This window comes from Populus nigra, chromosome 12 (genome assembly GCF_951802175.1).
Source record: "Populus nigra chromosome 12, ddPopNigr1.1, whole genome shotgun sequence".
Taxonomy (NCBI): domain Eukaryota; kingdom Viridiplantae; phylum Streptophyta; class Magnoliopsida; order Malpighiales; family Salicaceae; genus Populus; species Populus nigra.
In genome coordinates, this window is record NC_084863.1 from 2,923,348 (window position 1) to 2,948,729 (window position 25,382).

Sequence of the window (25,382 nt, forward strand, 5' to 3'; positions counted from 1 at the left end):
AATGAGAGTTCATGGTGAGGCATATGCCAGCAGATAGATTTATTTTAAATCAAGTGTCTGGACTCCTATAGAAAATAAATTCTTGAGCATGAGGGATGTTTAAACTGAAAAGTTGTAATATTGATAGATACTAAAATTAACAAATATGCTTAAAGATATAGTATATCTGATATACTGTCTTAGAATGAGGCCATGTTGACATTTATTTTTTCATGCATTCACCTAGAATATTTTTATGATGTCCTCCACTGCAGAACATAATATTTTTCAGATCTGAAGTTTCTATTGTTGTTTTCCTTGTTTAATATGCTATGGCAATTGGTTTCCTTTATGGTCTGTTTTCTGCTGTGGCTCCATTTATTTTGGAGAGAGATTCTGTGTAGCATGGGACTTGCGTGAGGACTAAGTTGAAGAACTGAAGTGCCAAGCATATCCTTCTATTTTGGTTACATATCATTCATATTCTTACACACACTCATGTATGCTCATGTGCGCGCGCGCGCACGGCCATACATACCAGACGAACAATGAAATTAGAATTATGATAGCTGAAACTTTTAGAGCAAAGGTCGTTGGTTTGAATTGAATATCTTCAATATCAAAAAATAATTTTTAATTCCACCGGACCCTGTTTGCCATCTCTCTAAAACTTCACGTTGTAGTTTACCATTTGATGCAACTTTTCATATGTTCAGTTTCTCTGGTCTTCTGACTCTCACCTCCGTTCTATATTTTAATTATTTTGTTGAGAATTCTGATCCTTGATGTTCAACCCCAACTCTTCATTAGGTTTCTTCCTGCCTGCCCCAAAGTTGAATGAAAAAACTTCAGTCATATTTTAGCTTGGGGTTTAACTGTAAGAGGAAATGTTCAAGCCATGTGAGCTTCTTTGCTTTTCTTTTCTAGTGTCCCTAACTTGAAACTTTTCTTTTGTGACCCGTCAAATGATCTTATGGTTTGTGAATATAGAGCATCAGGTATATTTATGTTTCCGTCATCCCGTTTAACAAAATGGTTTGTGTCTGTTATTGTGCTCGGCGTGTTTAAGTGAAGTGCTAAGATTATTTGGAGCATTAGGACATGTTTATTTTAAAAAATTATTTTCTGCTGAGTTTTGGCCTCCCCCACACTCGAATCCGGGAACCATTACATAAGTGCACACACCTGTGCGTGCGCAGGCACACTCTTAAGTTGTGTCTGTGTGTTTGAGTGCATGCGAGAGCACACACTTAAGTTGTGTCTGTGTGTTTTAGTGCATGCATGCACGTAAGGGAACTATCTTACACTTTGTCATATGCTCAATTATCATGTTAGCTACACTGTACTCATGATATTTGTTCAGTAACCTTCTATGTGAATAACTTGTGCTTCAGTACAATTATACTACATTAGTTATTCTCTGTTATACAAGCAATGACTACTAAGGTCTTAAACCTTTGAAATTGAGAGTAATTGCTTTTTACATAGAATTATCGCAATCTATATCTTAGAATCTTTTTGGTCTCTGCAAGTAAATCTGTGAGTTCCCATTTCGAAAGTAGCTTGGTTTAAATGACTGAATAGTTGTTTGTCACAAACATAGCCTTGGGTGCAAGGTCCGTGGTTGACCTTATGCTGCAACCTCAATGATGGAAATTCCTCTTAGTTCTTCTTATCTGATCTTCTATTGGTGCCTACATTTAATTGCAAATAGAAGCAATAAGATACAATAGCGAAATAAGAACAAGAACTTTCTCATCAATTGGGGATTTCATTCAGAACATAAAGATATAAAATGCAGTTACTAGATTAGATACTTGCACAAATTTGATTTCATATATTTTCTAAAAGAAACTGCAAACAACAAGCTTTGAAATCTAAAATTATCTAAAACTTCCTTGTCAGATCTACCCTGAACAGGAGAAAAAGAAGAAGAAACAATGATAACTGATTAGTGGCTATGTGTTCTTATGATCCATAGGCTGCTTGGTAGAAACTGAAATGCATTTCACAAGACAGCCAATTGGCCAAGACAGAACTGCAATGGCAATGCAAGCACCCCACTGCAGTAATTAGATTCACTTAATTCCATATATACTCCAAAAGAAACAGCTAACAATTGAAAGCTCTCAAAATTATAATTATCTAAACATTCCTTGTTAGATCTACCATATGCAGGAAAAGCAAAATGAATAAGTAGAAGGATAACTGATTAGTGGCTTTGTGTCCGCTTGCAAGAAACTGGAATGCACTTCACTAGACAACCAATTGGCCAAGAAAGAACTGCAATGGCAATGCAGGCACCCCACTGCTGCCAATTCAACCTCTCAGTGCTGGCAAACTTCTTCAGAAGCTCCACCATCAGCACTTGAAGAGTTATGGTAATTCCTATGATTGCTAAGAATAACTTGTTCTTATGTATCCCCTTGAATATGTTCATCTTCTCCATCTTCCGTGCATTGAACTCATTAAACACTTGGCAGAGGACAAAGGTGTTGAAGATGAGGGTATTCTTAACTTCCTCATCCACACCAAATATCGCTTTTCCCTTGAACTGTAGAGTCAGTAAGATGGTGACCTGATACAGGGCCTGAGCAAGGAGGTTCCTCCACATGATTTTGGTGATAAGTGGATCTGATCGACCCACAGGTGGCCTTGTCATGAGATCATTCGTGGGTTGTTCAGTGGCCAAGGCTAGTGCTCCCAAGGTGTCCATTATGAGATTAACCCACAGCAGCTGGACTGCAGTCAGAGGGATTTTTCCAGAAGAAACAGCTGCAACGAAGTTGATGACAAGGGCAGCAACATTGACAGTGAGCTGAAATTGAATGAACTTCTGAATATTGTTGTAGACACACCTTCCCCACCTCAACACAGTCACCACAGAAGTGAAGTTATCATCCAATATGACAATGTCTGAGCTTTCCTTTGCCACCTCAGTCCCTTGAATTCCCATGGAGAGCCCAATATCTGCTTCCTTTAGAGCGGGGGCATCATTTGTGCCATCACCAGTGACTGCTACCACGTGACCTTTCTTCTTTAAACACTGTACCATGAGAAGCTTGTCGAATGGGGATGATCTTGCCATAACCTGGATATTATCAATCTTGTCCATCCTCTCTTCAGGTGAGTAGTTTCTGAATTGCACACCTTCTACTACAGCACCATTCTTCATTTCTTGTTCAGGATTGAGAATCCCGCATTCAATAGCTATAGCTCTTGCTGTATGCATATTGTCACCAGTAATCATTTTAACATTCACTCCTGCATTCTTACATGATTCCACTGCTGTTTTGACTCCTATTCGGCATGGGTCCTTCAAACCCACAAGCCCCATAAAGGTCATTCCATTTTCTTCAAGCTTCGCAGACGCCTGGCTATTCTCTTCTACAGCCTTTTTGTGGGCAAAAGCAATGCATCTTAGGCTTTTGGCTGCCATACTCTGAATTATGGCCCCAAATTGCACTTTTTCTTCCTCATTCAAGTCTCTTAGCTCTCCATTTTTGACATAATAATTTGAACACATGGCTAGTATCATCTCGGCAGCTCCCTTCCAGTGTGTGTGAATTGCCTTTTCACTGTTTTTCCTCATCAACACTCCACTTCTCTTTTTCTCGGAATTAAAGGTTTCTACATGTATTATTTCACATTTTCCCGTTGTTTCATTGATATCCATGCCCAAATCCATTACAGCCCAAGAAAGTATTGCTTTTTCAGTCGGACTGCCAATAATTTCAGGAACTAAGTTAGCATGAGCTTTGTTGACAGTACCTGTTGTATTTAAAGCAACCCCTTCTTGTAGTAACTGATAGACCTCTGATTCTATTTCAGTATTATCCTCAATTGTTTCTTTCCCAAGACAAAACTCTGTAACCTTCATTTGGTTCAAGGTAAGAGTGCCTGTTTTGTCTGTGCAGATTATTGTGGCTGAACCCATTGTTTCACAAGCAGAGAGCTTACGGACCATGGCGTTATCTTTCATCATTTTTTTCATAGAGTAAGCCAGAGTTAGGGTTACAGCTAGAGGGAGACCTTCTGGAATTGCCACCACGACAATGGTCACTGCTGCAGCAATAATGCTCACAACTGAATCCAGTACATCACTGACCTTTGTCTTGCTCCCATAGTATTCTTTCCGACCATTATCATCTCTAGTATTTCCTGTGAAGTACCTTATCATCATAACGGCAAGCACAAGAATGGCGACTGTCAATCCAACCTTCCCAATATAAGAAGTGAGCTTGTTGAGGCGAGCTTGCAATGGAGTTTGCTCATCCAAATCACGACTTATCGAACTCATCATCTCTCCCCATGCTGTATTCATGCCAACAGATGTGACAAGCATGAAGCCAAAGCCATCAGTCACCTTTGTACCAGAGAGCAAGAAAGGGTTTTCGCTTCCATTCACCTCAACGTGGTCGCTTTCTCCGGTCATGCTAGATTCGTCCACCTTCAAAGAATACCCATGCAAGAATAACCCATCAGCAGGTATTTGGTCTCCAATCTTCAAAGACACCACATCACCCGCCACCACATCAAAAATAGATATATGATTGTGCCTCCCATCTCTCACTACTTGCACAGTTATGTCGCGGCTCACATCAGATAACTTCTCAAATTGTTTGGATTGCTTGAAGTTGCTGATAGCAGAGACCGCAATAACTAGAACAACTGCGACAATAATGCTTCCTCCATCATACCACCCATTTTTCAGGCCATCCTGTTTGATACCGAATACCAAGGACATAATAGCGCAGACCAAAAGAATGATAATGGTCGGGTCCTTGCATGCTTCGAGAACAAAGCTTAGAAAGCTTTTTGAAGGAGGCTTATTAAACCTGTTTGCACCAAAAACATCCCTTCTAAACGCAGCATCAGCCTCCCTTGTACCATCCTTCACATCAGTTTCTAGAATTGTGGCAACTTGTATAACTCCTCCCTGTTGGTTCAAAGATTCAAGGTTCTTTTCTTTTATAATATCATTGAGGGTTCTCTGATCGACATTAACCAAAGAAACAAGTTTATTCTCATGCTGGAACGTATCATCATGAACATCAACAGCAACATAGGATAGGGAGCGCAGGATCTTGGTCTGGCTTACAAGAGCTTTCTTGGATAAAGAAACAAGAAGCCTTGTGAAATATATGGCCGTGTAAGCAATCCTCCACCTTCTCTGATTGCGTTTTGGCTCTGGTATCAGATCTTCTTGATCAAGAGTGATTTTGTCGCTAGTTTTTCGAGACCTCATAGTCATGGTGATGACTAATTAGGAAAGTTTGATTAAAGTAAAAACAACAGGTTTAAAAAGAGTCAAGTGTGTTTCCAAACAGTCTTCAGGGTTTTTTGTTTCTGAAGGAACAGACGTCAAGTTTTAGAAAGATGAAACTGAAGGGCTTTGCTATATAGAAAGCAAAAATACGTCCCTTCTGTCAGACAGTTACACAGTGATTTCCTTAGAACCCACGTCAGAGAATATATATATATATATATATATATATATATATATATATATATATATATATATCAAATGCGTTGACTGTCATCGAGTTTTTTAGTATTATTTTTTTAATTATAAATTGAAGATTTGATATATATTTTTAATAAAATAAATTAAGAATTATGCGTCGAACGTTTGATATATATATTTATTTTTGTAAGAATGACATTAATTTAAATCCTCTTGAAACAAAATAATTCACTATTATAATTTTTCTAAAAAAATAACCTTTTTCATTCTATGTTCTTTATTTAATAAAAATTAAAAACAATAAAGAAAATATCAAAACTTCTTTGTCTTTACTAACAAGCCTCAATGTTAGTTTTTAATTCTTTTTTTACACTGAGACAAAAATATTTTGAATTGGTATAGGGTAGTTTATCAAATTCATGATAGTTTAATAATTTTGTTTTTTAATTTATTTTTTATTTAATTATTTAATAATAAAAAATAGACATGTGTAGAAAGTTATCAAATAAAATTTTAAAAAAATGTTGAAAGATGGTATAAAAGCAATTGCTAATATTATAAAAAAAATTATAATCTTATTTGAAAACAAAGTTAAAATTGAATGGTATTTAATAAAGTATAAATCAAATATATTTTTAGTTAATTTATTTTAATGAATTTTATTGATTTTCTTTTCTATTGCTCCTTCCTCGCATAACTTTGAATTGCCCAACCAACATGGAATAAATAGAAATGTGTTTTTTGATTAGATAGATAAAGATATAGATATAAAATTAATTTATTTTTATAACAAATTTAAAATAAATCTATATTATTTCTAAACAAGAAAAACTCGGAACTTGTCCTATCTGTTTCTATTATATATTTTCATCCTCCTAGTTAATTTACCTTTGGCAACAAATAATGTCATTTTTATGCTATCCGAGCATGTTTTTATAAAGTTAATTTTAGGTAGCGGTTGTTTTTTAAAGTATTTTTTTATTTAAAAATATATTAAAATAATTTTTTAATTTTTTTAAAATTATTTTTGAGATATGAAAATACCAAAAAAATATTAATTTAAAGTAAAAAAAATCAAATTTTTTTAAAAACACTTTTAAAATATAAAAACAGTTCTTAGTTTGTATATCTTATGATAAGTCTTGTGCTTCCATGAAAGAGGAAGAAATGCAATTTCTTGTATATTAAGTAACTCCTCCATTAAGTCAAGTGGTGTAGGGTGAGGAAAATATATAATCAAGAACACTTTTTCTTGGTTGGCAGCATCCCAAATAGTAAGGTTCGCGCCCTTTTACGTTTTCTTTCATGGTGCTTTCCTTGCTATCTGAGTTTAATAAAAATAATCATGGAACTACCAAACATCTACAAGAAAAGTGTTTTTTCTGACTCAACATGACAGTACGTACTCTTGGCAAACGAATTATTTAGCAGGACAGTGACGAGTATGGCTAATAAAGACCCAGAATTCATTACATTTCAAGCTTGATTAGAAAGGGTTGGATTTCATATCTCTGTAACATTGCATTATATTGATTGATTGTTTGCTAGCAATATTCTTTCGGCAACTCTTCTGCCATGAAATGTTTTCCAAAGACTTGGATGATTAACGCTAATAAATTATAACTTTGCATTGATGTTTTCCTCTTTTATTTTAAGAGTTTCGAGTTCAAATGTGGATAGAATTATTTGTCTGGCTGTTGACCACGCAAGAGAAACTTTCCATTTTACTGCTGTGCTACTGTTTTTCCATTTACGACAGTATTTACAATTCAATATCGATGATCTAATCTTGACTCCTATCAGCACCCTAATCTTAGACTGCTGTATGGCATGGAAGAGCAATAATGTTCTTGCAAGTTACAATAAGATTGTGACATATTGATTAGAGCATTGCAAACTTTTAAAACCACCAACCATGATTGAGCTTCAAGCTCCTGACTCTCAGTCTTGAAAGAAACAAAATAAAAAATAGTCCATGTTTTTCAAAACCATGAGATTCCCCAGTGTTCTTGAAAGGCTAGACATCGAATCTGTACTCGTGTTTTTCATGTAATAAAAGCATAGCCTAAGGGAGAGAGGAAAGGATAAATTCAAGTGTGATTAAGATTGTTAGTATAAGTAATAAGTAGAATCGATCCCTTAGAGAGACAGAGAGATCAGAAAGAACCTTAAAAAGTAGAAAGTGATTCCCAGTTTCCTAACAAATTTACTAGATGGAATATACTGCGGAGTAACCTCGAAGGCAAGTAAAGGATTTTTCAAAGCTATTTTAATTCAACCTTTTTATGATCAGTAGTTTGTTTATTTTCTAAACTCAAAAAAGTCTTTACGCGTTAACCCACAGCCACGGCAACAAGTTACTAAATAAAACATGAACTGGAAAATAGCTAGTTTTTTGGATTCAAGTTACTTTTACTTTTGCATAACGTGAATTCCACTAATCATTGAGCCTTTGTTTTCAAAAAGACAAGACTTAAACGAATACTCGTCAATTCTAAAGCGACTACGATAAAGTAGCCAGAAACTTTCTGTGGTGATAACTCGTTCAATATTCCAAAAAAAAGAAAAGAAAAGAAAAAACGTAGGAATAACCCTTTCAAGGATGTTACTTGGAAATCATGCTTCATATATTTCGTTGTTTCTCCATTCACACATGCATTCTCCTTCGTTACCATACTTGTGGAATCTTGTTGAACAAGCAACAAAAGTTGCTTCGAAGGACTCACGAGAGTCACATTAATTGACATGGAATATCTCGTAGGAATGTCACACGTAGAGAAGAGTTTTTAAATCCGGCTCGGTGGTCAATTCAATTGAAGACCCGTATTACGGTGATCCGGGTTTTGATTGAGTTACTGAATAAACCAAGTGATATAAAAGATAAAGTATATTAACATAAAAGTTTTAGATTTTGCTATTAAATATGACATTGGTTAATTCATATTAGAGTATTGATTCAAAATAATAATTATATCATTGGTTATTGTATATGCATATTATCAATACTTTTATAAGTAATGATTCTCGTATTCCTATTTTGAATGGTGAAAATTTTTTAGATTGGAAAGACAAAATCCTCTTGACATATAGGTGTGGACCTTGCATTTCATGTAAATGAGTCACATATGCAAGTTCCACTATGGATAAAATAGCCTATGAATAAGGGGAGCGATCCAACTGTTTAAGTTTAATACTCATAAAGTCACACATTGGTAAGAGCATTAGGAGCTTGATTCTAAAGTGTGACAAGGTAAAAGACTATATAAAAGCTATTGAAGAGAAATTTGTTAGTTTTGACAAGGAATTAGCTAGTATCCCGATGAACAAGTTATTTGTGATGAAACCTCACAACTTAAGGAGCGTGTATGAACACATAATGAAAATAAAGGACATTGCATCTTAACTCACGTTTCTAGAAATTTATATTTTAGATTCCTTTCTTATCCATTTAATACTCAACTTTCCATAAAAATAATATGAAGTATTTAAGATATCTTATAACACACATATAGAATAATGGTCATTTAATAAACTTTTAACTATGTGTTTGCAAGAAGAGGAGAGGTTGAAGCATGAAAATTAAGACATTGCTAACTTTGTCACTCATAAAATCAAAAAGAGGCAAGATAAGAAGGATAAAGGTGGTGACAATGTGCAATGGAAGAAGAAAAGAAAAGTGTCATAAAAGGGACCTAAACATGTGAGACATAGCAACACAATTACATGTATTTTTTTGTAAAAAAATAAGACACATGAAGAAAGATTACTAGAAATACAAGAGTTGACTTACAAATAAATCTAATATAACTTTCCTTATGTGTTATGAATATACCTTTATACACTCTCAACAAAATACTTTGTAAATTGATTCGAATACTACAATTCATGTTGTTGATATTATGCATGACTTTTTAAGCCCGAGACCTATAGGAAGTGAAGAAGACATCTATTTAAAAAATGAGATGTGTTCGCATGTTAAAGCTGTAGGTACATTTAAACTTATTTTGGTAAATGAAATTTTTTAAATCTTGTAAACTTTTTTTATGTTCCTTCCTTTTTTAGAAACCTGATTTCAATTTCTAGGTTGGTACATTTTGGATATTCATTTAATTTTATTGGTTTAGAACCTTTTATTTTCAAAAATTCAATTTTCATATTTGAGTAATAAAACAATCTTAACTTGAAAATATTTGAGTTAGTTATAACTTAGGCCATGTAATTTATTGAAAACAATAAATTAATTTTTATAGTATAAATAATTAAATAGTACTACGAACAATATTGATCATACAAGTAAATGTTTTTTTTTTCCTTTCAAAGTTTCCTTTTTAGATAAAAAAAAAATTGATTATTTATTACAAATTATTTGACTAGGTTTATTTACGAATAATTTTTAGCATGCATTTACAATATCAACATGATATATTGAGATGAATTAATTTTTTTAGTTGTTGATCAAATATAAAAAAAATATCCCTTAATATTATAGATGTGGTATTTCCACACTAAATAAATGTGTTGAAGGTCTCACAATAAAACTTCCCCTCTTCATAAGCAAAAAAATGTTATTAACTTGAATAGAATAAAAAACAAAAAAAGAAAAAGAAAAAAAGATGATTGCCATTATAGAAGTTAAAATATTTTAATTATATATCCGACTCCAAATTAGGAATTAGATATTTTGTTCAAAAGGGAAGATCCATGCGTTAAAATTTAATATTTCTACAAGTTTTAGATTTAGAAAAATAGAACAAATATATTCTAAAATTTGAAGAATGATGATCTTTATTATATAGTATGAGACTTGATATGACTTCTATAGATCGAATCAATCAATTAATGAACGTTTAAATAATATTTTGCAATATGAAACAAAATCTTGTTTAAAGTCACTAATCACATCTTATGAATTATAATATCATTTCTTAAAATTCCAATTTTTACATGTATATAATTATGCAGATCATGCATCCGTCTAATCCATTTGAGAACCATATCATTTTGTATGTGGAATTGTATCATTAATTAAGCACTAATATGTAGGTTGGAGATAATGTTTGTTCAAATTGCTAGCATCATTCTCATAAATTCCTCATAATTAACCTGACCATCTCCATCCAAGTTAGCTACTTGAATCATCAGCTCTAACTCTTTATCTGTCAGCTGCTCCCCTAAATTAATCATTACATGCCTCAACTACATGAAAAAAATGGAAACATAGAAAATCTTAAGACACACCGGAAGAGATTATTAGATGTTGATCATTATCATTATTATCACCAAAGTTATGTCATCATACAGTAGGGTTATTGGTTTTGACAATATCAGTTATCGTTATATCAATCTTGGACATATTAATTTCTTAATTGGCACAAGGCACGACAGATTCATTAAGGAATTGACAACTCTAAATTTGAGGGGAATTGATTATCATATTAATGTTAAGGAGTCTGATCCTCTGTATTGTCCAGTGTTTGAAGCCATTGAGTACAACTGTACAAACAAGAAGGCCTTTAATCTTATGCTGAATGGAGAAGTTGATGATACAGAGTCCATATCTGACAGTTTGAAAAGCATGGGTGCTGTTGACACGGGTACCAATATTGATGGAACAAAAGCCCCAATTCTTGACGATTTCACTTCCACTTTCTATAAGAAAACATGGCATCTGATAGGGGCTGACATTTTTTATATGGTGCTTGAATTTTTTTCAAATCAGGAAATTACCAAAGGACATTAACTCTCTCATGTGACTTTAATTCTAAAATCAAAGCAACTTATTAGACTTTCAGCGTACAGGTCAGTTAGTTTAGTGCATGGCATACACAAAATTGTTAGTGAACTGCATCCAAAATATTAGTACTAATTAAATAGCTTATATTTCTGGTAGGCAGATCTTAGATGGTTTTATAATAGCTAATGAAGTTGTACACAATGTTAAGAAAAATGGGCAACATGGTTTTGTTATGAAAGTGGACTTTCATAAGGTTTTTAATGTGGTTGTCTGGGAGTATCTAGAGGAAATGAAGTCATGTATGAGTTTTAGAAAGAGGTAGATCTAAATCAAAAATACTTATTAATGGTTCACCAAGAATGAAGTTTGGAGTAGAACATGGATTACATTAAGGCGATCCACTGTCATCTTTTTTTTTTTACATAGTTGTGGAAGGGTTATCAATTCTATTCAAGAAAGTTTGCACTCCAAGATTTTTTAAAAGGAATAAGTTATGGAAATAACATGTATCTGAGTTTTTGCAATATATTGATGATATCTTAGTGTTTATTCCTATTAACTTCATTTTGATAACTCATGCTAAAAGGGTTTTGAGGTGGTTTGAATTGGTTTCAGGTCTGAAGGTACATTTTTATAAAAGTTTCCTAGTTGGCATCAACCTAGATGAGACGATGAGTTTATAACATGAGTGACAAATACGATATATTACAAATGGGATACATTTCCTATTCAATACTTAGGACTTTTTTGGGGGTTAACCCGAAAATACTCTCCACTTGAAAACCTGTAATAAACAGTTTCTGGGCAGGAGCATGACTATGGAAAGGAAGATTACTAAGCATGACAAGAAGAGTTTGTCTTATTAAAACTATGTTGTACTCTATATTTTTGTATTACATGTCAATCTTTCTTATGATAAATAAAGTTGTTAGAGTTATTAATTCGATCAAGAGGAGGTTCTTATGGTCTAGGGATCCTGGTGTAAAATAAATATAAGGTTGCTTCAGGTGATTGTAAGGGGAAAAAATAAAGGGGTCTGAGTATTGGTTTACTAGAAGGTAAAAATAAAGCACTACTATTTAAATGGCTTTAACATCTAAAAGACAACAATCATAAAGGTTAGCAATAACTTATCAGCAAAAAATATCAGGCTGCTTTTGTCAATGGACTCTTAATCCTTAAAGTACCCTTTCAAAAACATGGCACTCCATATACTCTATTATCAACTTAGACTCTTAAATTATAGAGGCTTTGAAGAATATATGCTAGTTTCAGGTTGGAAATGGTAGCAACATTCATTTCTGGACAGACAAGTGGTTCGTAAGTGGGATGTTAAGATAACTGTTTTCCTTGTCAATGGCACCATATTCCTGCTTGATGGATATGAAGGATTATGCTATAGATTAGTGGCATTAGAGGCTTAACTGGAAAAGATGATTATTGACATCAGAAGGGGAGTAATTATATAATCTTAATCAATTGTTAGCAGGGGTTATAATGCAATCCATCAGAACTGATAAAAAAATATAGGAAGGTGACATAAAAAGGTTTATACTGTCAAGTTTGGTAGCAATTTAATCGACAAGATTCTATTATCAGGAAGTTTCTCATTCACTCCACTTTTGTGAAAATGATTTGCCTCACCAAGGATAGAAATATTCATATGGATATTGCTCCAAGGTAGAGTATGTATAATGGCCTTTTTAGCACGCCGACATTTAATACCTCTCAACCAGGTAGTCTATCCTTTTATAAACAAAAAAACAGAGCATGTTAATCATATTTTCCTTCATTACTACCACATTTAGAGATTATAACAACGCTTTCTAAGTTGGTCTGATACCTTTAGGTGTATGCTGAATATAATAGAACAAGTGATCTGGCAAAGAAGTGATATGGTCAAAGGTAAGTTCCAGCAAAGCACTTTCACGATGCTATCATATGTAATTTTATAGGGTCTTTGGATTGCTAGAAACAAACTGATCTTCGAGGATAATAAGCCTGATTGGAATACATTGTTTCAACTTATTTTTCATCATCTTGCACTTTGATTAAAGAGCTGGAACAATAATTTTTTATATCCAAGGAATGATTTGATTAGAGGCCCTAATGGTATTTTGGCATGGTCTAATAAGTGATGCGTTCTTATTTGTGAGAGCTTATTCGTTGTCATCTCCTATGTAACTTCCCTTCATATTCTCATCTTCAACTTTCATTATAACATAGTCTTAATAGTATTATGGTTTTTCTTCATTATTATATAAAAAAAATACCTGATCTTTTACCCTCTTGTCTCTCTCCTAAATAGCTTAATGTATAATTAGTTAGATTGGGATTAAAATACTTTTGAAGCAATACTATCTCATGGAGGAATTCACTTTTAATGTGTGTGATTTTGATTAGGAAATGGAATAATAAACTGATCACGTAGTCTAACATCTACTTATTATTTTTTATTTTTTTATTTCCACTGAAAGATATAAGAAGATCAAACCTCATTAGGTGAAATGTAACCATCTTGATCCTTGTCGAATACTTTGAAAGCCTCTTTCAGTTCATCATCAGCATCATTTTCCTACAAACATATAACATTTTTAATTATCAAAACATGTGAAGTGCTTTCCATCGACATGACAAGGTTTGACAAATTAACCATTACATATAACTTATATACTAAAATGTGTTGGATTTTCACTATACATTTATCATTGTGCACAATTTTGTTTTGTTTTTTTTTTCAGTTTAATCCTCAAACTTTATTTTTTGACGATCAAGTCTTATTTAAGGAGTAATTGATTTCAAATTCTTATGAAAAGGTGAGATTGGAAGGTGGAGGACCAAAATGAAAAACATAGAAAACATAGGTGATGTACCATAAGTTTCAAAAACAATCATTTTGGTCCTCCAATTTAAACAATCACACAAATTATACAATTGTGGTTCCTTAAAAATTTTTCAATTCCATTTTGGTACAGAAGTTTTTTTTTTTGGTTATTTTTTTATCCTTGGTTGAGAGAGGAGAGAGGGAGGGTCGCCGGATTCTAGCAGTGTTTTTGTGTCAAATTGTTCCATTGGATGCAGGGAGTACATATTAGGTGTTTTTATACCTTTAAAGTTTGTGAAAAAACATATCTGAGCTCGTGCTGATGTTTGGTTTTGGGCTGAGTTTGATTTTTGAAGCGGTTTTTTGAGGCCATGAATGGGTTTGTCATGATTTCTAAGGTGTTTTGGGTCAAAAACAAGTTGCAAAAGAGGTTTTTGGGTCAAAAAAACACAGGTTTTGATTTTCTAGCAACCATAGTGGCCGAAATTTGGGCAAAACACGCGACACGTTGTATGCCTCAATAGGCGACGCATCTTTTGTTGCTAGCATTTTTACCAGACCCAGGCGCCTGGATTTGACAACCATGCCAGACCCATTTGCCTGGGTCTGCCATGGTTACCGTGAAATTATAATTTTAAAAAATACAATTGAAAAGAGATAAAGTAACGTGACTGGTTAAAAAACTAAAAACAAAAAAATAGACAAAACTTCTTCTTCTTTATTTTGTTCAGAGGGTGTCTTTAAATAATATTGATTTTTTTTGTCATGCATTTAATTTCTAGAGAGATTTTTCTGTTCATCTATGACTTTGTTTTTATCTTTTATATAAATAAACTATGTTTTTGGAAAAAATAATTATTTTCGAATGATATTTTTTAATATGTGTAGCCTTACATGTTTTTTTTTTATTCAATCAATTTAATGTTTTATTTTTCAAGATTAAATATCTTAATCTATATCTGTCTCTCTGTTTTTCCAGTTTTTTTTAGGTATCATTAATGATTATTTATTTATTTATTTATTTATTAACGCATATAATTCTTAGTTTATTTAATTACATGTATACATAAAATTTTTGATTTATTATATTTTTTGAATTACAAAAATATATTGAAAAAACTTGAATATATATATTTTTATAAAAAATAAAAATATTTAATCATCATTTACCTTAATTTTCCTTGCCATTAGATTCCAGAACTCCCCAAATTCTATGGTTCCATTACCATCGACATCAACCTCTCTGATCATATGACGTAACTCTTCTTCTGTGGTGCCATGGTCAAGAGATTTGATTACAGTGGCCAGTTCCTCAAAGGTAATGCGCCCTAACAAATATTAATCATCAAGACGTCAGTTTGTGTGTATGTGTGTGTGTGTCTATATAGATATATATATATATATATATATATATATATATATAATCGGAGTATATGTAACAAATCCAAAGAAAAAGAAAAGGAGATGGAGGGCATAGCAGAACAGTATAGAAAAGATATTAGTATTCGTCACTCACAATAGTGGGCAGAATTTCTACCCTCGCGCACACGAATCTTCTGCAACTTGGTTCAAAGTTTTGATCAAAATCAAAGCTCAAAAGTCAAAAGTCTACGGTGCAGAAAACAATCGTGAATAGTGCATAAACATTTTGTTGACCGTTGATTATATCGAGTGATTTCGTAAACCACTAGTACATATCTTTAGAGCAAATCTTATATGTGAAGAATTTCCTGTCGAAATACTGTATTTAACATTATCTTTGTACACATATTGGATGATTATTGGTTTAATACCTCAAGAACTGTACTTTGGAGAGCTTTGTGCAAGTGTTAATTAGAAAGAATAATATTATTTTGCTTATTTGAAAGAAAAAAAAATACAGCCAGCGAAGACATTATAATACAAATCTCAAGTAAACTAAGTCTTAAGCGATTTTCTTTTTTTTTTTTTAATTAATGTGGGTGTCTGAGCTAACTTGCGCGTATTTTAACTAATCCCATGGCCTCTGAAGTTAACAATCATGTAAGCCTCCAGTGACCATCATATTAGCAACCACATAGCTTAAACTAGAAACCATAGTGGAAGTAAACTCCTTGATTCCAAGTTATTATCACTAAATCACCTACTAGATGATTAGTATTAAGCGATCTTAATATTAAATGAAAGTGAATCTCTCTTGGATACTGGGAGGGAGGGGTTATTGATGGCAGCAACCAGAGTATGTCATGTTTGTTTTTTGAGTTTTCTCACATAAAAGATTGAAGGAAATTGCTAAGGGACAAAAAATATTTGTATTACTATATTATTAGTTAAATTTACAGGTCAAGTTAATCTAGTTTTATAATTTTTATTAAAATAATAGTATTTATTATTATTATTATTATTAACTCGGTTGGATTAATTATTTATTAAATTAATCAAACCATTAAAGGCTTGAATGAGTCAAATTCATGTAAATATTTTTTTCTGTTCAACTAAAAATTTAATTGGAATTATAATTTGAATTTTAAATTTTTCTAGTCAATCCACCGATAATCCAAGGTTTAACATCTATGAATGACACATACTTTCAATTTATTTATTTATTTAGTTATTGAAAGGCCAAAACCTCTCCCCTCTTTCCTTTGAAATAAACAGAACGCAAAACCCACAACCCCCGATTGTTTATGCCCAAACCCACAACACCAAATCCAATCATTTCCACCATCGGCGGCCCACCTGAAGTCGCCACCTGAAAAATCCCTTTCTAAGCCTCCTCACCCACCAAAAAAATTCCTCCGGCAAAGCATAACCATAACAAAAGAATAAAGGACTCGAGAAATTAAATATAGGCTCACCCCTACAAACAAAGTAAGCCGCCAAAAAAAGAAAAAAAACCACCTTCCATGTTTAAACTCCAAGCCAATTCTAATATCAAATATTGGATTGATTGTTTTTTTCCTCCTTTCTTTCTTGTTTTTTACTGATTTTACTCTGAATCTTAAGCTTGTTTTGAGAGAGATTTATATGTTCTTTAGTTTTTGCTTTGTTGATACTTTTACTCCGAACCATAAATTAATGAGGGCACGACGAATCCATCATTGAGTCAAATCCACAGTATATTTAGAAAGGGGAAGGATGGGTTATTTATGTTAATTTTTTTTCAATTATTATTATTATTATTATTATATATATAATAATTGAAAAAAAATTAACATAAATAATTAGCTGGTGTAATTAATTAATACTCCATGCTTTATATATGGTTAGGATTTGACAATCTATGAAATTGGAAAGTAAGAAAGAGTGGCCGAAGCTATGGACCAGTTAATACAATTTCTCTTGGCTTTTTAGACCTTGACTTACGTTGTGCTAGCTTTACCCTATAGTTTTAATTAAGCATTCCAAAAAATAAAAACGTTAATACGATCATTGAGAATAAAATCATTTTTATCTTTATTTAATAAACTTTTTATTTAAAATTATTTGTATATGATATCACAGTTTTTTTATCAAACAATTAGAAGTTTAAATCCAATTTTTATTTGATCCCAAGAGATTTAGCTATCCTTTGTTGGTTTATGATTTTGAAAACAGAAAATAAAAACATATCAGTCTTATGTTTTTTTTCTTTCAAATTAATTTTTGATCATATGAACACAAAACAGGAATGATAGCACCAAACCACCTTAGTTTCCTAAGAAAATTAATTAACATAATTATCTACATTTGGTCTCTGATATTATCACCATTTACTAGTTCCTACACTCGTAGACGAGAGAAAAGACTGAGGTTGTGACCTCATGAAGATTTGCTCTGTTTATGTGAATAAACTATTCTTTAATGCAACATGATTATGAATTCAATAGGTTAAATTGTTATGTAAAATTTTAATATATAATTTATATTATTTTTTAATATATTTTTTCAAGTGTTATATTTTGATTTAAAACTTGCGCACGTTCACACTATTTTGTGCTATTAATTAAATGAAAAAATAATGATAATGAAATTTAAACTCATAAAGAATTATATCAGTCCAATAACTTAAATTGTTAGGTGAAGTGAAGTATTAAGATATAATTTATATTATCCCTGACAATCTTTAACTTCATATCACCTCTCTCGTCGATTGGACCTACTCTTGGCTAGCATTTTGGTGTCTTTTATTTTTTTTTATTAACATAGGTGTTCAGATCAGTTTGCATGCACCTCGACTAATCTTAGTGACCCTGAGATTTGTGAGACTCGAACTGGTAACCTCTAAGGAGCAAATCTATGACCCGACCAGTTGAATTACACCCTTTAGGTTTTTTAATTCCCCTTTATTAGTTGTACTAATGTTGGTAAATATCCATGCTTGATTACGTTAGTAATGATAAATTTAGCATGCCATGTAACACAATTTTTCTTGTCATTGGCTGCTTGCTAGCTAGATGACCTATCAGCAATTGCTGGTATCTTCTCAAAATATACATTATTGCCGAGTCAGATATTCCTCTTCTGTTCTCTGGTGGAGAAAGTTCAAACCTACAGACAAATTGCCTTCCCGGGCCGGCCTTAACCCAATGCCATACACGAAAAACAACACTCCAGGCATAAACAACAAACAATCAATATCCTTTTTCTCTCCTCTTCATTCATGTACAGAAACTATCACTTCTCATTTCCTTTTGCCATTCTTGCATTTCAATCTCCATTTCGATTCGAAAACGTCGCAAAACCTGACACTGCTCAAGAAATCGCATGGAGCTGCCCTCTAACTTGTTGCCCGATGAGGCTAGCCCGGTATGGATGAACAAGGGAGACAATGCATGGCAGCTCACAGCAGCTACACTAGTGGGCCTTCAAAGCATACCAGGCCTTGTGATTCTATACGGCAGCATAGTAAAAAGGAAATGGGCCATAAACTCAGCATTCATGGTCTTTTATGCTTTTGCAATGGTACTTGTTTGTTGGGTAGGGTGGGGTTTCCGCATGTCATTTGGTGAAAAACTTGTGTTTTTCCTAGGAAAACCTGCGGTTGCCTTGGATGAGAAGTTCTTGCTAGGGCAAGCATTTTTAGGCTACTTTCCAACAGCTACAATGGTGTTTTTTCAAGGCGTGTTCGCGTGCATCACGTTGATTTTGATCGCTGGTTGTCTGTTAGGAAGGATGAATTTCCGCGCTTGGATCATGTTTGTGCCCTTGTGGCTAACATTTTCTTACACCATCACTGCATTTAGTATATGGTGCCCCGACGGATGGTTGGCCAAACTTGGGGTAATTGATTTTTCAGGAGGGTATGTTATTCATCTCTCCGCCGGTGTTGCCGGCTTCACCGCAGCATACTGGGTAAGCCTAAATGCAAAATAAGCACAGATTTCGCTTGATTTATTGAAATGCTAACATAAGCTAGCAATACTGTTAAGATCACAGAGTTGTAGTGGTTGAGTGTTTGGTTACTAGCTTCCATGATCAGTTACTCCCACAAGAAACATTAGAAATCAAGAAACCAATAGCTTTCAATTTCAAGACTAAAAAACTAACAATCTGCAAATCTTGTCTGAACTGCTCCAGGTGGGTCCAAGAATAGACAAGGACAGAGAGATGTTCCCACCAAACAATATAATTCTGATGCTTGCAGGAGCAGGCTTGCTTTGGATGGGGTGGAGCGGATTCAACGGTGGAGGTCCCTTTGCTGTCAGTACAATTTCATCTCTAGCAGTACTTAACACCCATGTTTGCACAGCCACTAGCTTGCTTACATGGCTACTTCTCGACACTTGCTTCTTTGGAAAGCCCTCTGTGATTGGTGCTGTACAAGGCATGATCACTGGTCTTGTTTGCATCACTCCTGCTGCAGGTCATTTTACTTTATTGCCAGTCATATATGCACCTTTATTTTCAGAGAAGAACACAACATAGTCCTTTGAGAATTTTCCATGACAAAATCATATTTTTCTGAACAGGAGTTGTGCAATGCTGGGCAGCGATTCTGATGGGAATTGTATCAGGAAGTGTTCCATGGTACACAATGATGGTTCTACACAAGAAGGTGAAGTTCTTAAGACTAGTTGACGATCCCATAGCCATATTCCACACGCATGCCATTGCCGGAGGTCTAGGAGGCATCCTCACCGGCTTCTTCGCCGTGCCTAAATTATGTCGCCTTTTCTACATGGTGCCCGATTGGGAAAAATACATCGGCTTAGGATATGGACTCCAAAATGGTCAAACTTCTGCCGGACTCCGACAAATGGGAATTCAACTAGGAGGCATTCTTTTTGTTATATTTATAAACATTTCGACTACTAGCATGATTTGTTGGTTTGTTGGGCTATTTGTTCCACTAAGATTGTCTGATGATGAACTGCAAATCGGTGATGATGCCATACATGGAGAGGAAGCTTTTGCACTGTGGAATGATGAGGAGACATTCCAGAATACCAAGACTAACTCAGCTTTTGAAGCCGAAGATTCATCCTATATGAAATCAAGGTCTTTCGGTGATGTTCAAATGGTATGATGGATTTTTTCAAGCCCAGCGGCGGGGCTTTGGATCCATGTTTGTACCCTCTTCTTTATATATAAATATTCTCTCATGGATGGCTTGTTATTTTTCTTTAATAGACAACATTATAATAGTTTGATCTATGAAATTAATTACAGTTTTTTGCTCTTTTTTTTCTCGTTGATGACATGGGAACATTTTTCGGCCGAAATTCAGAAAATAAATTGTTTTAACAAATAAAGGAAACCACCCAAATCCAATGTATATGAAGGCCCAAGCGCGTTGTCACAGGAAAAATCTCATGAGGTGTCCCCACCAAACACAACCACTGGCCCTACAAATCCTCCGTCCCGCGTTTGTAACCTTTTACACCTTTGCCCTTGCTTCCCTACTGAATTACCAAATCATCATATCAATAAAATTGTTGGAAAAAAACAATGGTTTATGATAATTAAATCGTATTTTTCTTGTCAAATAGGTCATAATAAAATTAATTTTAAACAACAATGGTAAATAGATTGTAACAAAATTAATTTTTAAAAAATATAGAAAATATATTGTGAGATCCTAAAAAGTCGTCCTTTTTCTGCAGGTAAAATTATCTTTGAAACAAAAATTTTCTACTTGTGTATTTCAAAAGAAAAAAAATCATCAAGGAACTAGTTAATTAATTATCGCAAGAGCAGTGGCACTTTCGGAATTGTAGGAAAATCAAAGTGCAAAAGAAGACCTTAGAAAGTCTTTAGCAGTTCCTTACTACCTACGACATTCCTAGAATTTTTAACCAAGACCAGTTCATTCAGACTATTCAGTTCCTTGTTCCTTTTTCAAACCTCGGACGACGATCCTCTCAAATCCCTCTCCTCTCTACAAAATGTGCGACGTAGGCATAACGGTACTAGACGGAGACACTCTAAGATCGCTCCATGTGTCCTTACGGGAGGACACCGTCTCTTTTACCGGAGCTCAGGTCCTCGATTTGGCAGAATCTGAAGCCTCCCGCTCTCTCCTTGGCCTCTCATTGCCTCAACACCTCAAGTCCTCCGCTCTCCGTCGCATGAACATCGACGGCGTTGACGATGACGTCGATTTCCGACGTAAAGAACTCAGTCCAGAAGAGGCTTCAAGGAAGCTCAATGAGTATCTCTCCGCCATCGCTGATGAACTCAAAGGTATTGATCTTGGTTGCCAATCCTGTACAAATGTGTTTTTATGTATTTATTTATTGTGAGGATAATACTTTTCTTAAATCCTTGTTGTGTTTTGTTGGATTAGATAATCCATTAGTGGCGTCGATTTTGGATGGGAGTGCGTTGCGGATGTTTTTGGAGGATGAAGATGATTTTGCTATGATAGCAGAGAATTTATTTACTGATTTGGATACAGAGGATAAAGGGATGATTAGCAAGAGGGAGATAAGAAATGCAGTTGTTAATATGGGAGTCGAAATGGGTGTCCCTCCTCTTGAAGGTTTTCTTCCTTTTCCCTCTTATTTCTTAAGTCATTTGTGCATGCATCTGTATAATTTATCAACTGTAGCTATTTGATTGGTATTATTAAGGTGTATCAAGAATATAAGGAGTGTTATTAAGCTGAATTATCAAATAATTTGGCTGCATGTGCTTCCTTGATTCACAAATTGCAACGCTTACAGGTCGATGGTGTTGTGGACTTACATTAATATGGATATAACCTTTACTTAGAATGAACTGTACTGTCTTATGCCATAGAACCCTGTGATGTAACCGCTGATCTGTTAGTTTTTTCATTACTTTTTGTCAACAGCAGCGTAAATATGAATTTGGTAATTTTTGCAAATATCTGAGGACACCTTAATATTTGGTTGCTTTCTGCTTTTATCAGTTCTGGTATTGTCATGCTCTACTGACAAGATAGTAGCGTCTAGTCGTTCTCTTTCAGAACTCCCTGAGAATTGTTGTTTTCCTCTTAGGATTTAGGAAGGTGTTTCTTCCCTGTTTTAGTTTAGGTCACCAGTTGCCGTCCGTTTAACTGGCAACTTCAAAACCTGCAGGCCTGCTACCTCCTGTCAAGGTGCGACATTTTGTTTCATGGAAAATGCTAGTTATCAAATTCATGAATTGTTGACCTACCATGGAATTTTTAAATTTTCTTGTTTGATCATTGCACCCTTGATTTTTCTTGTTCAATAAAAGAAGTACTGGTTGGTTTCATACGCTTGATCTTTGGATATTGGGGTTTTGTACCTCCCTGATGCCCCCATAGTTTGCCTCAAGCTTTTGTTAGAGGATATATGAGTGGCTACTCCAAGAACGTGTAGAATGTAATTGGTTCCATCTAGAGCATATAGCATTATAGCTCTCCTTCTTATATATATATATATATATATATATATATATATATAAAAGGGAAAAAAAAGAGTACTTGTTGCTGCATATTGTGCATAATCATTTTGAGCTGATGCTGATGAGTGATGATATGGAGAATGAATGTTACCTACGTTAGGACTTTTTGATTGGTATTGTAGTAGATTCTAATCTTTTCAAAAAACCTACTTGATTTTAGGATAACAGGATTAGTATGGCCATCTAATTTTGAATAGTTTGTGTAATTGGAACAATTTGTAAGCTCACTCAGCTTGTTACGGGAAGTAATGAGGAAAATATTTTTTATTTTGGAAAAATAACTTAAATATGGTAAGTTTCTTTGGTGGACTAGTTTCATTCTTTTGATGGTGTTTGATATGTAAATTCACCAAATTTCTTCATTAAGCCTTAACTGGTATGGATTTGGATCCTGTAAGAATATGACCACATTGTTCATTAAATCTAAATCATTGAATTCAAGTTGAATGGTCATGATTTAGTGTATGATAAAAATGAAAAAAACTTAGTTCATTATTTTATTTCTCTCATCTAATCTAAATCATTGAATTCAAAATCAATTGTGAGATTTGGAATATGATTGGTCATGTTCCTAAAAGAACATGAGAGGATCCTAATCCGGCTGTTGTTTGTGAAATTGACCTCTGGAATCATGTTGATCATAATTGCTTTCTCGTTTTCTTTGTTTTTCCGAGATTTAGAGCTGCCAAAGTATGCTCTGGTTCCTGGAGATTAGTATTAGTTCTTTCCCTTCATCATTCAAAAGTAATTTAATTTTATTGATGACTTTTTCCTTCTTACTCAATTGTTCTCTATTGCATGAAAGTTGATGAATACATGTTCTGGTTGAACAGAATTTCCTTTGATAAATGACATTTTAAAGAAGCATGGAGCAGAGGAGGAAGGAGAATTGGGCCAATCACAATTTGCCGAGTTACTTCAGCCTATTCTACAAGAAGTTGCAGATGCTTTGGCTAAAAAGCATTTTGCAGTCATCCATAACATCAAGATAGTTAATGGTTCTGAGCTAAAAAAGGTAGGTCGATATCAGCATCTTATCATTAAGTTAATTATCCCCAATTGGTGGTATCTCTGCATGTCTGTTTATTGAACCAATTGGTGGTATCTCTGCATGTCTGTTTATTGAAGTTTTCAAAGGGAAATTGAGGAACATTTTACTCTTTAAATCTTTAAGTTGTTTGATCCCATATGAATTTTCTAATTCTGCTTTCCCACATGGCTTAACTCCATCCTGTGCTGACAAATTAAGATGTAGAAATATGTTATCTGGATGGGAGGAAATGGGAAGCATGTAGATATTCTGTAAACCTTATTTTATGTGATAGGTTTTATAAGTTTGCTAGTAATGTATGATTTTGAAGTGCTCGGGATGTCTCCATATTTTTTAGGTCACTAAAGAAACTGATAGATTTGGTTTCAGTCACTTGACCACACAGTGACACTGTTTTCAAACCCCAATTTGGTTCAGTCATTTAGATCCTTGACTAGATTGCTGGCTTAGGTTGACCAAGATAAGTAAAATTGGAAAAGCATGCCTCAATTTACTGTTTCTGACAATCAGCAGTCTACTCAGGTGGTCGTGAGTGCTGTTATAGAACCAATCACAAAATTACCATGGCACATAGGTATGGAAATCACAACTCAAGTTAAAGAGATACATAGAAACGCAGCTTTTTTTTTAGTGAAACGTCAAGCATGTATTTTTAATTATAGAAATTCAATGACAGTGGCTTTGTTGGCTCACTATGGACTGAGCTAGGATTTATTGACAACGAGCACAAACATTAGGTAGAAATAACTGGATGGTTAAAATTTAGATTTTCCTATTATGGAAATTGCCATGATCTCTCGTAAACATTTGCAGGTTTTGGCTAACGAGAAGAAATTGAATGATGTAATAGCAAAGATAAAGCAGGAAAAGGACAATGGAAAGAGTGGCCATAAGAGCACAGAGATAATCAAGGATTTCCTGGAGAAAAATGGAAAAGAACTGGGCTTGCCACCAGCACAAGCCAATGAAGCAGTGATTCTACTTTATGATGCTGTATTTGCTGACATAGACAGTGGAAAGGGTGCTTCTGAAGAGGAAGATGAATTTAGGAAACTTGTGAGGGAAATTCTTGAGAAATTTGCAGAGCAGCTTGAGGCCAATCCTATCTACTGTGATCTGGACGGTTGAGCGAGGCAATCTGGTATCTTATTTCAAATTGTCTGGCAGGTAGCACCGGTTGTTTGTGCAGTATCACATATAATTCTACTATCCATGTATGTCGATTGGATTTTACAGACATGAATATCATCATATACACATTGTTACACCAGTCCTGTATCTATCTCGGTGGTTGTATATCCATGTAATGCTTTTATGTGATCACCATTCACACATACCGTTACGTTCTTCTCAGAGCTGAATTGATCTAAACCTTATGCAGGTAAATCACAAATCAATCTAAAATGATAAAATTGAAAACAAAAATAATTAAAATAGATATGGGACTGGATTGAAAGAAAAAGGGAAAAGT

The 25,382-nt window shown here is 34.0% G+C and overlaps 4 protein-coding genes and 1 long non-coding RNA gene across 5 annotated transcripts; 3 read left to right on the forward strand and 2 right to left on the reverse strand.

The window, feature by feature from the left end:
* Positions 1 to 1,333: 1,333 nt before the first annotated feature.
* LOC133669442 (calcium-transporting ATPase 12, plasma membrane-type-like) lies at positions 1,334 to 5,410 on the reverse strand. Its single transcript, XM_062089585.1, has 2 exons — positions 2,189 to 5,410; positions 1,334 to 1,673 (listed from the first exon to the last, which is right to left on the reverse strand). The coding sequence occupies exon 1, from the start codon at positions 5,231 to 5,233 to the stop codon at positions 2,192 to 2,194; it is 3,042 nt and encodes a 1,013-aa protein (XP_061945569.1). The 5' UTR covers positions 5,234 to 5,410; the 3' UTR covers positions 1,334 to 1,673; positions 2,189 to 2,191.
* Positions 1,667 to 4,956, forward strand: LOC133669444 (uncharacterized). The gene is made up of 3 exons (XR_009833895.1): positions 1,667 to 2,360; positions 2,463 to 3,105; positions 3,897 to 4,956. It is a non-coding gene; the product is annotated as an uncharacterized LOC133669444 (long non-coding RNA).
* Positions 5,411 to 10,507: 5,097 nt separating the features above from the next.
* LOC133669886 (calmodulin-2/4-like) lies at positions 10,508 to 16,711 on the reverse strand. Its single transcript, XM_062090215.1, has 4 exons — positions 16,645 to 16,711; positions 15,175 to 15,332; positions 13,675 to 13,755; positions 10,508 to 10,642 (listed from the first exon to the last, which is right to left on the reverse strand). Exons 1-4 carry the CDS (start codon positions 16,709 to 16,711, stop codon positions 10,508 to 10,510), a joined length of 441 nt encoding a protein of 146 aa, XP_061946199.1.
* Positions 16,712 to 18,729: 2,018 nt separating this feature from the next.
* On the forward strand, positions 18,730 to 20,643 carry LOC133668986 (ammonium transporter 2 member 4-like). Its single transcript, XM_062089003.1, has 3 exons — positions 18,730 to 19,317; positions 19,543 to 19,828; positions 19,935 to 20,643. The coding sequence occupies exons 1-3, from the start codon at positions 18,730 to 18,732 to the stop codon at positions 20,489 to 20,491; spliced, it is 1,431 nt and encodes a 476-aa protein (XP_061944987.1). The 3' UTR covers positions 20,492 to 20,643.
* A 594-nt stretch (positions 20,644 to 21,237) lies between these two features.
* Positions 21,238 to 25,245, forward strand: LOC133669186 (uncharacterized). The gene is made up of 4 exons (XM_062089236.1): positions 21,238 to 21,648; positions 21,752 to 21,946; positions 23,694 to 23,875; positions 24,725 to 25,245. Exons 1-4 carry the CDS (start codon positions 21,351 to 21,353, stop codon positions 25,037 to 25,039), a joined length of 990 nt encoding a protein of 329 aa, XP_061945220.1. The 5' UTR covers positions 21,238 to 21,350; the 3' UTR covers positions 25,040 to 25,245.
* The last annotated feature ends 137 nt before the right edge of the window (positions 25,246 to 25,382 follow it).

What these genes read in the sequence shown, in the direction of transcription:
- LOC133669442 (XM_062089585.1), bottom strand. Translation starts at nt 5,233, where the DNA reads ATGACTATGAGGTCTCGAAAAACTAGCGACAAAATCACTCTTGATCAA.
- LOC133669886 (XM_062090215.1), bottom strand. Translation starts at nt 16,711, where the DNA reads ATGGTGGAAATGATTGGATTTGGTGTTGTGGGTTTGGGCATAAACAAT. An exon ending in TCGGGGGTTGTGGGTTTTGC is followed by an intron (nt 15,333 to 16,644) that starts GTTCTGTTTATT and finishes AATATTTGTTAG; the next exon opens with GGCGCATTACCTTTGAGGAA. An exon ending in GTTACATTTCACCTAATGAG is followed by an intron (nt 10,643 to 13,674) that starts GTTTGATCTTCT and finishes TTTTTCATGTAG; the next exon opens with TTGAGGCATGTAATGATTAA.
- LOC133668986 (XM_062089003.1), top strand. Translation starts at nt 18,730, where the DNA reads ATGGAGCTGCCCTCTAACTTGTTGCCCGATGAGGCTAGCCCGGTATGG. An exon ending in GCTTCACCGCAGCATACTGG is followed by an intron (nt 19,318 to 19,542) that starts GTAAGCCTAAAT and finishes GAACTGCTCCAG; the next exon opens with GTGGGTCCAAGAATAGACAA. An exon ending in TTGCATCACTCCTGCTGCAG is followed by an intron (nt 19,829 to 19,934) that starts GTCATTTTACTT and finishes TTTTCTGAACAG; the next exon opens with GAGTTGTGCAATGCTGGGCA.
- LOC133669186 (XM_062089236.1), top strand. Translation starts at nt 21,351, where the DNA reads ATGTGCGACGTAGGCATAACGGTACTAGACGGAGACACTCTAAGATCG. An exon ending in CATCGCTGATGAACTCAAAG is followed by an intron (nt 21,649 to 21,751) that starts GTATTGATCTTG and finishes TTGTTGGATTAG; the next exon opens with ATAATCCATTAGTGGCGTCG. An exon ending in GGGTGTCCCTCCTCTTGAAG is followed by an intron (nt 21,947 to 23,693) that starts GTTTTCTTCCTT and finishes CTGGTTGAACAG; the next exon opens with AATTTCCTTTGATAAATGAC.